At 51.9% G+C, this 12,946-nt stretch overlaps 1 protein-coding gene across 1 annotated transcript; it reads left to right on the top strand.

Annotated features, from left to right (window-relative positions):
- Positions 1 to 5,125: 5,125 nt before the first annotated feature.
- On the top strand, positions 5,126 to 10,533 carry LOC125532132 (importin subunit beta-1-like). The gene is made up of 5 exons (XM_087523342.1): positions 5,126 to 5,228; positions 7,328 to 7,347; positions 7,509 to 7,532; positions 8,092 to 8,939; positions 9,207 to 10,533. Exons 1-5 carry the CDS (start codon positions 5,126 to 5,128, stop codon positions 10,531 to 10,533), a joined length of 2,322 nt encoding a protein of 773 aa, XP_087379468.1.
- Positions 10,534 to 12,946: the final 2,413 nt, after the last annotated feature.

Below are 12,946 nucleotides of genomic sequence, written 5' to 3'. Positions count from 1 at the left end.
CGTGCTTCCAGCATCTCGGCGTCAGCGTCTTCTGGGATGGGCGCCGTCAGGTCTTGTAGTGCCGCGTCGAGCGGGTCGCAAGCACCTCCACCGGAGTGCTCGCCGTGACCGATGACAAGCACTTCTGTGACGTTGCTTCCGCCGCTCTCCGCGCGAGGGAGCGGCTCATCGTAGACCACCATGTTGGTGGGGAACGCGTCAAGCGACGCAGTGTCGGAGTCAACCAACATCGGGTCGGTGGAGCCTACAGACTCCAGGTCCACAGCTGGCTCGCTGGCGACATGGAGTTGATCGAGGAGGCCCGCGAGGAGGCTCTCGGGGCCGTCTGTGCCCGCGTTGGATGCGGGATCGCCGGAGAGGTGGACCTCGCCAATGAGATCAGCGAGGCAACTTGTCCCGCAGGCGACTTCTGTGCCATGCAGCGCGTCGGCGCAGACTCCGTCTGGCGTGTCGGGCTGGCTGCGCTCGCCAGGGAGAAAAGGGGTTCCCGTCCAAAACAGGTCTTCGAACGACGGTGCACCTCGCCCCACGGTGGGCGCCAAATGTCGGGGGTTGGGTGCAACATATGCCAATGGATGGCTTATCATGGTGGGAGCGAGTAGAACGTCGCCGGTGCCCGGAAGCGGGATGAGGCGTAGACACGTACGCCGACGAACTTTACCCAGGTTCAGGGCTCTCCTAGGAGATAACACCCCCTGTCCTGCTCTGCCGGGTCTCCGCATGATCACTAAGGCACAAGTGAATACAAAGGCGCTCCTTGAGCTGTATGCTAGAGGTAGGAGAAGGCAGGGCTAGCTCTCTCCTTCCTCTATGATCTGATCTAGTTCTAACAGGTTGGGAACCCTTTGCATGGGTGCCCTGGGGGTTTTATATAGGCCTACCCCCAGGGGTACAATGGTAACCCGGCCGGGCGTAAGGCCCGGCTGTCAGTCTCTTCGGCCGCCGGCTTCTCCGCCGACTGCTGGGGCCCGCCGCCTGGTGGGCCTCGCCGATTGGTTGGGTATGGGGCCGACAGGCCGTCCCCGCCGCTCTCGGGTCTTGTCGGCAGCTGATCACTATTGCCGCGTCTCTAATGACGCATGCTTGGTCAGGGGCTCGTGGCTATAGCTCCGCCGCCTGGCGGGTGATTACTATAGGCACTCCACGTCTTGTCTGGTTAATGGCGAGTGGGTCCCGAGGAAGGGGCGGGCCGACTCCTAGGGGCCGACTTCCCTCAGGTCCGACTGGTGGGATCGTCGCCGTCTTCCGGGCTCTCGCTGACTGGTGGGGCCCATCGTCCTTGGGCCGTACCGACAGTCCGTCGTGGGAGCAGGACTCCGCCTGCCTGTGATGATGTCAGGGATGGCATGGCAACAGTGCTGCGCCGGGCGAAGATCTCCACCGTACAGCATACTGTGACCACGTCAGCCCCTGGAAAGGGGGAAGGGGATGGGCTACACTGTAGCCATTCCCTGTCCCGTCCCCCTTGATGAGGGCACGGGCTTCGCTGGTGTCGTGGGCCGACTTCTCTAGAAGCCGCCGAGTAGGAGTCGGCTCGTCTTGGCCTTGCCTCTAGGACTCGGTCGTATACGGGCAGCCGGCTGTTCCTCCAGCCTGCCCCCAGAGGACAGCTCTTCACCTTGGCATCTTGAGGGGCACAGTCTGCCCCGATGTCTCGAAAGGTTCTGGGCCTCGGGTTAGCCTACCCGTGGCCCATTACTCCGACAGGCGCGGCTCAGATCTCACCGGAAAACACGTACATGGCTCGGGGAGGAGTGGGGCTAGGCTCATTCGAACGAGCTCTCAGCGTCGCGTCCAGTGGTGGTGGTGGCATCGCCGGACCTGCCCGGAAACGTCGCCGGCGACGAGGTCCGCGGCGGAGCGGCTACGGTTGACGGCGAAAAAGGTGCTACGGTGTGCTATAGCTTAGGCGAAAGGGCTAGGCGGGTGCTGCCCGATGCGGTGAAGCTAATGGGCATACACCCATGACTATTTGGTCACCAGAGACTCGCCGGCGACGAGCTCCGTGGCGCTGCGTTCGGGTGCTTGGGGAAAAGGTAGCTAGGGAACGCGCAGGAGCATCCAGAGAAAGGAAGAAGGATGAGGGGCTCACCGAGCGGCGCACGGGGGCCGGTGATAGGCTTAGTAGCGGCAGGAGTCGCCAGAGAGGAGGAAGATCGCCGACGACCGAGGTGGAAGGGGGGCTCGATCCACGGCTTGCGATGCTCCCCGGCTTGTGCTCGTGGACGGGGACGAGGAAGTCGACGATGGCGGAGCGGCTGGACAGGTCGGTGAGGCAAGGCGGGGTCGGTAGCCGCGGCTGCGACCGCGAGCGACGACAGAGGCGCTCGGGATGATGGGGGAGTGAAGAGTGGCGCGAGGGAGAGGGTGAGGCGGAGAGGACGAGGGAGGGGGAAGTGGGAGAAGGGCCCGAGGCGCCGGGGGCGTGGAGGCCTTATCCTCCCCTCGACGCCGGCGAGGAGGGTCCGGTGGCGACCGCGCCCTGTAGCGGCGCGCGACCGAGGAACAGGAAGGGGCGCGGTGCGGGGAGCTGGGCAGCTGGGCCTGCCAGGCTGGTTGAGGTCCAGGGGGCAGGGGGTTCTCTCTCTCTCCTCTGCTTTCCCTTATAATTTCTTTTTCTTTTGTTTTTTTCTTTTTCCAGCAGCTTTTGCATTTTCTTTTTGCCACTAATGACTTTATAAAATTATGCCATTGGCTAAAACAATTCCAAAGAATTATTGTGCACTGCCATAAAAATGTTGGGAATGTTTTGAATCCCTTTGGATTTATTCAAAAAGAATAGGGCATTTTAAAATGTTGTTTTGGCTCTGTTAAAAAGCATTAGGCCCATTTAGAGTTGATGATGATATTGTGTTCCTTACAGCAAATAGTTTTGGATTATTTGCTAAAAGGTGAACATTTTTCCAACAAGTTTTGATCAACTTCATTTTGCACTTTGAAGTTGAATGGAATTCAAGAAAGGAATTTGAAATGAGATATTATCCCAACATGATTACCATTGCAAATCTCAGTAGCTTAGCATCATCATGATGGATTACTGTAGCTCCATTACATAGGGGTGTTACACACGTGAACATTTAAAAAATGTTGCAAACAAGTTTTTAAATATGATATCAACATTTGTATGCGTTGGATGAGGTCGGGGGAGAGATAGGCTGTGAGCGAGAGACGAGGTCTTATCTATAAATGTGTAACAGAATGGTGGGTTTCTTTCAATAAAACTGCCATAGATTGTTTCGTGGGCGTTGGATATTAAATCGAACGGCCGTGAATGCAATATGACAGACATATCATTATCACCAATTATATTTTTTATAGGAGTAGAGGAAACCAAACCATGAGGTTTGTTGAAAAAAACGAGAAGACAAGAATTAGTTGTGACCCGGTAGATGGCAATCGTGTTTTTAGAAACACGATGGATACTCATTTTTTCCACAGGCGCAAAAATCCTGGGTTACCGAGAACCAAAATTGCTATATATGTGGATTAACTAGAGGAGTCAAACACGATTTTATTTAGTTAGACCATTTTCTTATTTTACTAAGAAAATTGCCCGCGTGTTGCACTAGGAGAAAAAAAACAACATAGTTTGGTGAAGGTAAAACGACTCCCTTTATTTATTGTCAATGAGAAGTATTTAATTTCTTTGTTCCGCAGCCCACAATCTCTTTTATTTATGCCAACCGGAAGGTCTGTATAAGGCATATCTCCTTTTATTTAAGCTGTTTGTAGTCTTTTTTATCTTTATTTTTTTGTTTCTTGTTGCTGCATTATGTATTTGTGGGAGATTAGATATAAGGCAGCAATCTGTGCCGGCGCACCCGCCCAATCGTTGGGCCGGTCAAGCCCCATCCGTCAGATCTGGGCCCCCCGAACCGTCAGATTCCTTTGTCCTCAACTTCTCTCATCTTCAACCTCCCGCAAGGAAAAGGGAGAGGCTCGTCTTCGCACGCGCCAACCGTCTCGCCTCCTCACCGCCGGTTGCCGCCTTCATGCGTTTCTCATCTTCGTGGATGCAGCAGCGTGCGCCCATGGTTGCACTCGTGGTTGCAGGCTTGCAGCTCCGGGGAAGATGACCATAGCTCCGGGGGAGATGGCCGCATACCCGGTGGCGCTGGCCGCATACCCGGTGGCGCTGGCCGCAGCACCTGTCGTTGTGCTCGCGTTGTACCTCGCCGTGTGCCCACCCGAGGCTCTTGCTGGTTCCAACAAAAAACGACACCGGTTGTAGCAAAAATGTTTATCGCTTCCAGCAAAAACGCTTACCACTGTAGCCCGCCGTCATCATTGTAGCAAAAATGTTAACCGGATGTAACTTCTGTGGTTGCCAAATGCAGCAAAAAAATGACGTGGTTGTAGCAAACACAAAAAAACGAAAAAAGTTTCCATCGTTTTTAGAAAAGTTTCGACTGTGGTTTGCTGGTGGCAACAAAAATGTCAGCTGTTAATAGCAAAATATTGTGCTGGTGCCGCCACCATGTCGTCCATGAAGCAAAATTGATCACCGGTTGTAGCTTTTGTGATTACCGGTTGCAGCAAAAACAGCTTCTGGTTGCAGCTCACATCGGCACTTCCAGCAAAACTCTTGTCAACCGCCCTTCGTGGTTGTATCATCTTTTCTACATGGTTGTAGCACCGACTCTGTTGGTTCTAGCAAAAATCACTTTGCAAAAATCCGCTGTCTTTTATTTCCAGCTTTTTATTTTGTTGGTTGCAGCGTTTTTTTCAACCGGATGCAACACTTTGTAGCAGAAAAAAAAATTAATATGGCTGGAGGTAGAAGAGAGGTAACAGATAAGGCAAGAGATAACTAAAGAAAAAAAAAGGGCAGTCATGTAGGCCTCATATCGTGCGCGTGAGACATGCGGGAGCAATTTGCCTAGGACCACGCCAGCGTGGCAAAGAAAATTCACGTAATACGTGTGTTGTGCGCGTGAGCATGACCGGTCGAAAGTTACACCAGTACGATGTATATAAACATTAACATCTTTAAAAAACATCTAGGCTGGTTAATTTTTTCCTTTGCCTTGGATAAAGAGATCCCACAATACACCCGTAGTTAATTAATTGTAAGGCTGCTTGTTAATTATCATATTCGGAAAGAAAACGATCCGATCCGATCCCAATGCCGAAAAGAAAACGAGAAACCACCGCCGGTCCCAATCCACACCGCCGGCCGCTCGCCACCACCGCCACCGCCTCCCTCCACCGGGAACACCTTCCACAATGTAGAAGGAAGCGCTTCTTTTATTCTACAATATAATGCTTTCTCTATTCCTGTGCTTCAACTTTGATCATAAATTTAACTATCAAGACCAATTGCGACGGGAACAAAAATTATATTAGTGAATTCGTATTTGAAAAAAGCTTTCAATTATATAATTTTTTCTCCCACCACAGTTGGTCCCGTTGATTAATTTATGGTCAAAGTTGGACCTCGAAAAACGCGGGCACACTATATTTTAGAATGGAGGAAGTATATAGGGCATGTTTGGTTGGGTGGGCTGCACCTGGCTCGCACCCGCGATGCAAAATTGCCCATGTTTGGTTGGCTGTGTGGCCTCCTCAGCCTGGCCCAGTTGATGCAAAAGGAGGCCTCCCAGCCAGGCTGAGGGGAACGCAGGTTTTGAGTGTTTCCTTCGTGCAGGCTGAGGGAACCGCAGGTCCTTTCCCCACGACGCAATCCAGCCGCATCCCTTCCGCCTCGCCATCGCTAGCAGCAGGACGATGTCGCCGGCGCTCCTCGACTATCTCCACCTTGACGCTGCCGGACTCCTCCATCGCCGCGCGCACCCACGCCTGCGTTCCTCGAACACCTCACCTCGACGCCACCGCACTCCGACATCGCTGTGCGCACCCATGACTATATCTGGACGCTCAGCTCGAGCTTTTGGGCTCGGCCCGGGCTTGCATCGGCTCGGAGCGAGTCAGGCTCGGCCCGCAACACAAAAAGGCCGAGCCGAGTTGCACAATCGGGCTTGTTTTCACCTCGAGCCGAGCCAGGCTCGACTCGGGCTGACTCGCGAGCCCAAAGCTCGCACGGCAGAGCAGCCCAGCGCAGCCCTTAGCAAGTTAGCAAGCAGCCCAGCACGCTGTCTCACGCAGCCCATAGCCAGCACGCTGCCTTGGCCCAGTTATGCACATCTCCACGCCCGCACGATACACCGCCGCCAGCAGCATGCCGGACGCCGACGCCGGCTCGCCACTCGTCCGCCCTTCCTCCTTCACCTCGTCGACCACTTGCTCGCTCCCCTCATCGTCGCGGCCGTGCTCTGGACCTTCTTCGCGGTGCCCGCATACGTCCACGAGGAGTGCCGCCGCCGTCTTCCTCGCTTGCCGTCGGCGACCTCACCACCCGTCTTCTTCTCGGCGCACGCACGTGTCCACGAGGAGCGTCGCGATGTCTTCCTCCTGAACGGTCGGCAACGACCCAGCTTCATCAGAGCGCCGCCACCGTCTTCCTCGCCTCCCATTGGTGACCATCCATGTGGAGACCCACATGGCAGTGACTTGAGCACGCAGGCTTGGCGAGCCTGCCAAGCTGCACCGAGCTAGGGCAAAGCCCGGGCCGAGCTCCATTTTGAGGCTCGCCGGAGCATTGAGCTCGGCTCGACTCGGCCCGAGGAACGGCGAGCTTTGGGCAGGCTCGGCCCGAGCCGGCTCGAGTTGGCTCGCGTCCAGGTATACCCATGACCGCGGACAAGCTCGCCAGAGCTCGGCCCGCCGCTCGCCACCGACCGAGAGGAAGAATCGGGGTGGGGGAGAGGGGAGCCATGAGCCGCCAAATCCAGCTGCAGCCAAATCTCTGCCGCCGGCATCTCCTCCCGGCGGCCCATCTCCTCCACGGCCATCTCATCGCCCTTGAGCTCTTCACCTGGTTGGTCTCCTCCATGACCATCTACTAAATCTCATTGGAATGTGTTAGATAGGTGCAAATATTTTGATTTCTTTGCGAAACTCCTAATAAATAAAATCGACACTGAGTTTTTGGTCCAGATTTCAGTTCAAGTTTGTTTTACTTGTTCCCTTTGTCCATGGAATGGTCCAGATCCATCTGAAATATTGGAATTGGAAGAGAAGACTTAGCAGAATTAAGTCCCATGTTCAGTCTACCAAACAACATCTGTCGTGTATAGCATCTCTCATGCATCCATATCACACGGTCAACCAAACATACATCTCACCCCATCCTTGCATCCACTCAAGCAGGCTACGCTCAGCAAGGATCCCCCATGTGATGCAGGCTAAAGCCACCCAGGCAACCAAACACGCCCATAGTATCTGCGTATATGTACGTACAGTCTTTGTTCTTAATCTGCTGCTTCAGCTTATATATATAGTGTTTTCGTACGCTGGTATTATTTCGCTAGCTAGGATTTTTCGCAGTTAATGTTCCAAAGCACGTTTTGGGTGTATATATATTGGGGCCTGTATGTGCTCCAATAAATAAACATTGTAAAAACACACAGAGTCTGTTAGCTAGCTAATCTCGATCTCACCTTGATTAGGCCCGAACAGATATCCATGCTTCAGTAAGTTCTTGGGTTACATCTATCTGACGGGCTAGCTGGAGCTTATATTAGGACCATGCAGCTTGGTCCAGAAACTCCCTCCTCTCTTTGCTCTGTTCTGGTGTCAGCAGTTCTCCTAGTCCTTGCATTTTTACGCTCTTTAACTTACCGTATACTAGTATAACTTCACTCAGCAGGCTATATACATGGCTCTGTTCAGCCAGGATTAATTTGGGATAGCTAAATCCCTACTTGCCGGATGGGATATTAATTAACTAGCTTAGCAATGGTGGTCTATTGGTGCCACTCGATCGTGCTGCTCATTTATTTATTTTACATCCATCCATACTTATAATTTGCCACACATCTCTTAACTTGATAATTTGTAACAGTCCTGTCCTTGCGTGGTTCTCTTTGCACACGTCCAATTAAGCTATTATATGTCAAATTTGTCTAGTGGCCCTTTCTTAGGACGGTTCGTTACCATTTTCTTTGTTAGTTTGTGTGTAACCAGGCTGCTTCCTTTTCCTTTTCTATTTCTAACTGAACCATTCTGGATGCTTTTTTTCATGTTTGCCAGGACGGACAGTTGATACAGCCAGCTATGGATAATATCACTCAGATTCTAAAAGATGCTCAGGATCCGGATAACAACATAAGGCTAGTAGCAGAATGCAAACTCAAGCAGCTCCAGGAGCGTAATCGTCCCAACTTCCTCCTGTCATTATCAGCAGAGCTCTCGAGTGATGCAAGTCCGCACGAGTGCAGATGCCTTGCTGGCATTATGCTGAAGAATTCTGTGGAAGGAAAGTATTCTGAAGATAACAGCATCCTCATCGAACAATGGAACAACCTGGATCAACGTATCAAATCCCAGATTAAGGAGTCATTGCTGATAACACTAGGATCTTTGGCTCCTCAGGCGAGGCATGCCTCATCACAGATTATTGGCAGGCTTGCATATATTGAGATACCCTCCCAGGGATGGCAAGACCTCATTGGCAGATTACTGCGCAACATGGCACAGCAGGGTGCATCTCCTTCTTCACTAAAGCAAGCAACTCTAGAGGCGCTGGAGTATGTGTTTGAGGAGAAGACCTTGAGGTTCGAGAAAGACACAATTAATGGTGTTCTGGATGCCGTCATCCGGGCAATGAACCACCAGGCAGAGAAAAGTTTTCAAGTCCGTGTTGCAGCGGTTAAAGCTCTACAGAATGTTCATAAGTTTGCTGACTTTGCAAGTGATGATGATTGCAGAAATCGTATAATGACTGCAATATCTGATGCAGCTAAATCTGATGAAGCAGTGGAGGTCAAGCATGCAGCATTCGGCTGCCTTACTGCAATTGCATCCAAATATTATATGGAGTTAGAACCTTACATGGAAACCACACTCAGCCTTACAACTGAAGCTTTGGGCTTGGAAGGAGGAGTGGACGAAACAGTTGCGCTCGAATGTATCGAGTTCTGGAGCACTATTTGTAGAAAAGTGATTAAACTCCGAGAAAAAAGAAAACGCTTTCCTCGTGTTATATTGACCGCAGATTGTCACTTCCTTGAGAATCCCCTTTGTTCACTTGTTCCACTTCTGCTACAAACTCTGTCGTTACACCAAGAAAGAGATGTTGATGAACTGAACATCTTCATGAGTGCTATGACATGCCTAGGCCTCGTCGCTAGAACTATCGGGGATGCAGTTGTCCCACTTGCAAGGCAGTTTATCGAGGGTAACATCAAAGTGGCAGATTGGTGTAGTCGCAAGACAGCTATTTCTGTACTAGGCGCTATCCTTGAAGGGCCTTCTATTGAAAAACTCGCTCCTGTGGTCGGTTTGTTGATTGACAAGATGGAAGACCCACACATGGAGATAAGAGGCACCGCTACATGCACTCTTAGGCAGGTGTTTGAGCTTCTGCATTCTCCAGCTCTTGATAAAAGATTTTTCACAACTGAAGACTTTCCTCGCATCATGGCTGCGTTGTCAAAGAGGGGTAAAGATGTTCCAGAAGTGTCCAAGGAAGTCTGTGAAGCAATATATTTTCTTGCCCGAGGTTATGATGTGCCAATCTCATCTGAGGTAGACTATTCAAAAAAGAAAATCTCATCTGAACTTTCACCTTTTCTTAGTGGTGTTATCAATGCTATCCTTTCTGCTTCGGAACTTGATAAGAAGACCCCTTTCGGGCTTCCTGCATCTGCATCTGCTTATGGCGCATTGATTGAGATTGTGAGAGTAAGCAACATATGGGATTTTGAAGCTGTAATAGCTATTATGGATTTGATGCCTCGTATCATGCGAAGATTAAACACAGCGCTTGATGCCAAAGCAATTTCATCAGATGACAAGACTAACAGGCAAAATCTTCAGGCGTTGCTGTGTGACGTACTGCATGCCATAATCGAGAAACTGGGCAATTCACTTCACGCGGACAAGGTTAGGGAGTCTGCTCAGTCTATGTTGCTTCAGTTTTGCCGTGTCCTGACCTGCGACTGTTCTACCGCACGCGATAAAGCAGCACTTGCTATTGGTGCTCTGGCTCGTGCCGTCGGTCCAAAGTTTCTGGATCACATGCCAATATTTTGTCAGTATTACAGCGTGAAGCTATTCTCCCCTATCTATTTAGAGGTGATTGGCACTATCTTTCATGTCTTGGGAGATGAAATCCTGCCATGCTGTGATGATATGATGGATGTTCTTTACGAAGGTCTCTCAAAACTAAAGCTTAAACCTCAAATTTTGGCATGCTTTGGAGAGATCGCTCTTGCTATCGGCAAGCATTTTGAGGAGTACCACCTGCAGGCTGTTAGGAAAAGGCTGAAAGAAGCTGCTAACCCAAGATATTATGCCAATGTCTCTGATGAGGATAAGGTTGATTACGGTAACCAGCTTAGAGAGGGAATATGCAAGGCTTACTCTGGCATATTGCGGGGTATAAAGGACCAAAAATCTGGGTTGAAGGTAGCAGCGGATCTAGTTGAGTTCATTGAAGCTGTCTCTGAGGACGAGAGCAGGTGCACATGATGCTCAATGCCTTCTTTTTGGTCAACTGTTCCATACGATTAACGTGGCATCATTTTAATTAGTTACCTTGCTCTTGTTTCTTATATGGGCGACTGTCCAGTACAATTATTTGCACATTCCATCATTCTAATTAGTTGTCTAGCTTGCTCTTGTTTCTTATAGGGGTGACTGCTCCATATGATTATTTGCACATGCCGCCATTCTAATTAGTTGCCTTGCTTTTGTTTATATGGGTGACTGCTCCATAGGATTATTTGTGCATGGCACCGTTCTAATTAGTTGCCTTGCTCTTTTTTCTTGTATGGCTGACTGCTCCATATGATTATTTGCACATACCATCATTTTAATTAGTAGGCGACATAGCCCCTAGTTGCTCTCCATAGTGGTTACTCGGCAAGGGACTCTATAGTTGCCCTTCTACAACAAATTAGACTTTTAACAGTGTAGAGCAAAGTAGATATTAGTAGATAAAATGAAGAAGGTTAGCAGACCAGGCAATTTAGTACTCCCTCTGTAAAAAAATATAATTAGACTTTTAACAGTGTAGAGCAAAGTAGATATTACTCCCCCCGTCCCAAAATAAGTGACTCAATTTTGTACTAGTTTTAATACAAAGTTAGTACAAAGTTGAGTCATTTATTTTGGGCGGAGGGAGTATTAGATAAAATGAAGAAGGTTGGCAGACCAGGCATTTTAGTATTACTAATAATCTGGAAAGAAAGGAAACCCCGTTCCTGTTTCTCCCAAATAGACTTTTAGAAGGTTGGCAGACCAGACTTTTAACTGCCATTTGCCGACATCAGCATTTTCTGTTGTTAGTATAAAATAGCTAACTAAGCCGATCAATCAAAAGAGAAAAATGCATCGTAGTCTCTGGCCGCCGGCAGTTCAGCACCTCCAGTCCTCGCGCCGCCGGCCACCTTGGCCGCGGCGTGGCTGTGCTTGCGCCACCCAGGTGCAGGTCTCCACCGGCTTTCCCCTGCCTTGCTCCACTCCGGCCATGGCAGCCACCTCTCCACCATCGCGGTCCTGTTTCGAGGTAGGCGGGCCGTGTTACTCCCCCAGATCGGTTGAATCTGGGGAGCGCGTTTCTCTCTCCGAGCCGGCCTCCGACATTGATGGCACCCCTCTGTCCTCTCCTCGGTTGCTGAGGCGAGCGTCCTTCGCTGAGGTGGTCAGGATGCCTCTTGGCAGGCCTGCGGCGGGCGCTCAGACCACGCCGGCGAGGCCACGGTTGCTTTCGTTGGTTGTGGTGCCGCCACCGTCTGGCTCCCAACCGCCCTCCCAGTTCGTGCATGCGCCGGCACCACGCATTCATGAGCCTGGTTGCACCACACCACCCCACGCCATGCCTGATTCTGGGGGATGGCAAGTGGTCGGTCGCAAGTCCGGGCGGCATGGGAGCGCGCTTCCTTCTCAAGCGGATGCATTCAAGGCACACCAACGCTCCTCTGCGGCCGGCAGTAATGGCGTAGACGGCTATAAACTCGACCTTCTCGGCCGCTGCTTCAGATGCCTTGACAAGAATCAGAAGGTGGCCGCTTGCCGCAACCCAACTCGCTGCCTCCATTGCCTTCGGGAGCGCGCGGCACACTGCTCGTTTCTGCCGCCGCAAACACCTGCCCCGCGTGCCCCTCTCCGAGCTCGATAATTCACCTCCGCCTCCTCCACGCCACCGCGCTCAGCCTACGGTTCTCTCCCGGCTGGTTTTCCCGCCGGAGCACCCAGTGTCCACCCGCGCCTTTGCTTCCCACCGCCCTTCCCCGTACCTAGTGCTGCTGTTCCCGCGGCGCCGTAGCCTGCTGCTGCGGCGACGCCTGCCATGGATTCTTGCGACCTTGCCGCGGCCGCTCGCAGGGCGAGGAGGACGAAGTGCCTCGTCGATCAAGATGCGGAGATGGAGGCCGAGGAGGCGCGGCACCGGGGGTCCGCCCTCATGCTCATCGTCGCCGGCACGCGCCCCAGTCTTCTTCCTGGGAACATTGCGGAGAGCATCACCATGGAGTTCCCGGAGCTGCCTCCCTCCGCGTTCCAGGTGTCCCTCTACCAGCACGGCTTCTTCGTCCGCTTCTTCAGCGACCGGTGGTTCCGTGCCGTCGCCGAAAAGAACATGCTGCACTTCCATGGCGTCCCCATCCTCGTGCGGCGTTGGACTGGCCTCTCCTTCGCCTCCTCGCACGCCAACCGCTACAGTGTGCGCCTCTTCCTAGAGGACCTGCCGCCGCACGCCTGGTCCATCAACAGGGTCCAGAGGATGCTGCCGGAGTGCCTTATCTACCGCATCGCCACCGAGACGCTCGACAAGGAAGACCTCTCCTACTTTGTGGCCACGGCGTGGGTCTGAGGACCTGGAGGAGGTGCCCACGGTCTGCGTACTAGGCCGAGCTTCTCTGCCGCCCAGCTGGGCTCTGCT

Source organism: Triticum urartu, chromosome 5A (genome assembly GCF_056163025.1).
Source record: "Triticum urartu cultivar PI428250 chromosome 5A, HENAU_Tu73, whole genome shotgun sequence".
NCBI lineage: Eukaryota > Viridiplantae > Streptophyta > Magnoliopsida > Poales > Poaceae > Triticum > Triticum urartu.
The sequence above is the reverse complement of the archived record's forward strand: the minus strand, read 5'-3'. Positions and strand labels throughout refer to the sequence as shown.

Excerpts from the sequence above, each read along its gene's own strand:
- LOC125532132 (XM_087523342.1), top strand. The coding sequence starts at position 5,126 with ATGCCGAAAAGAAAACGAGAAACCACCGCCGGTCCCAATCCACACCGC. Across the intron at positions 5,229-7,327 it reads CCGGGAACACCTTCCACAAT|CTTATATATATAGTGTTTTC; the intron begins GTAGAAGGAAGC and ends CTGCTGCTTCAG. Across the intron at positions 8,940-9,206 it reads GAAGCTTTGGGCTTGGAAGG|AGTTGTCCCACTTGCAAGGC; the intron begins AGGAGTGGACGA and ends TATCGGGGATGC.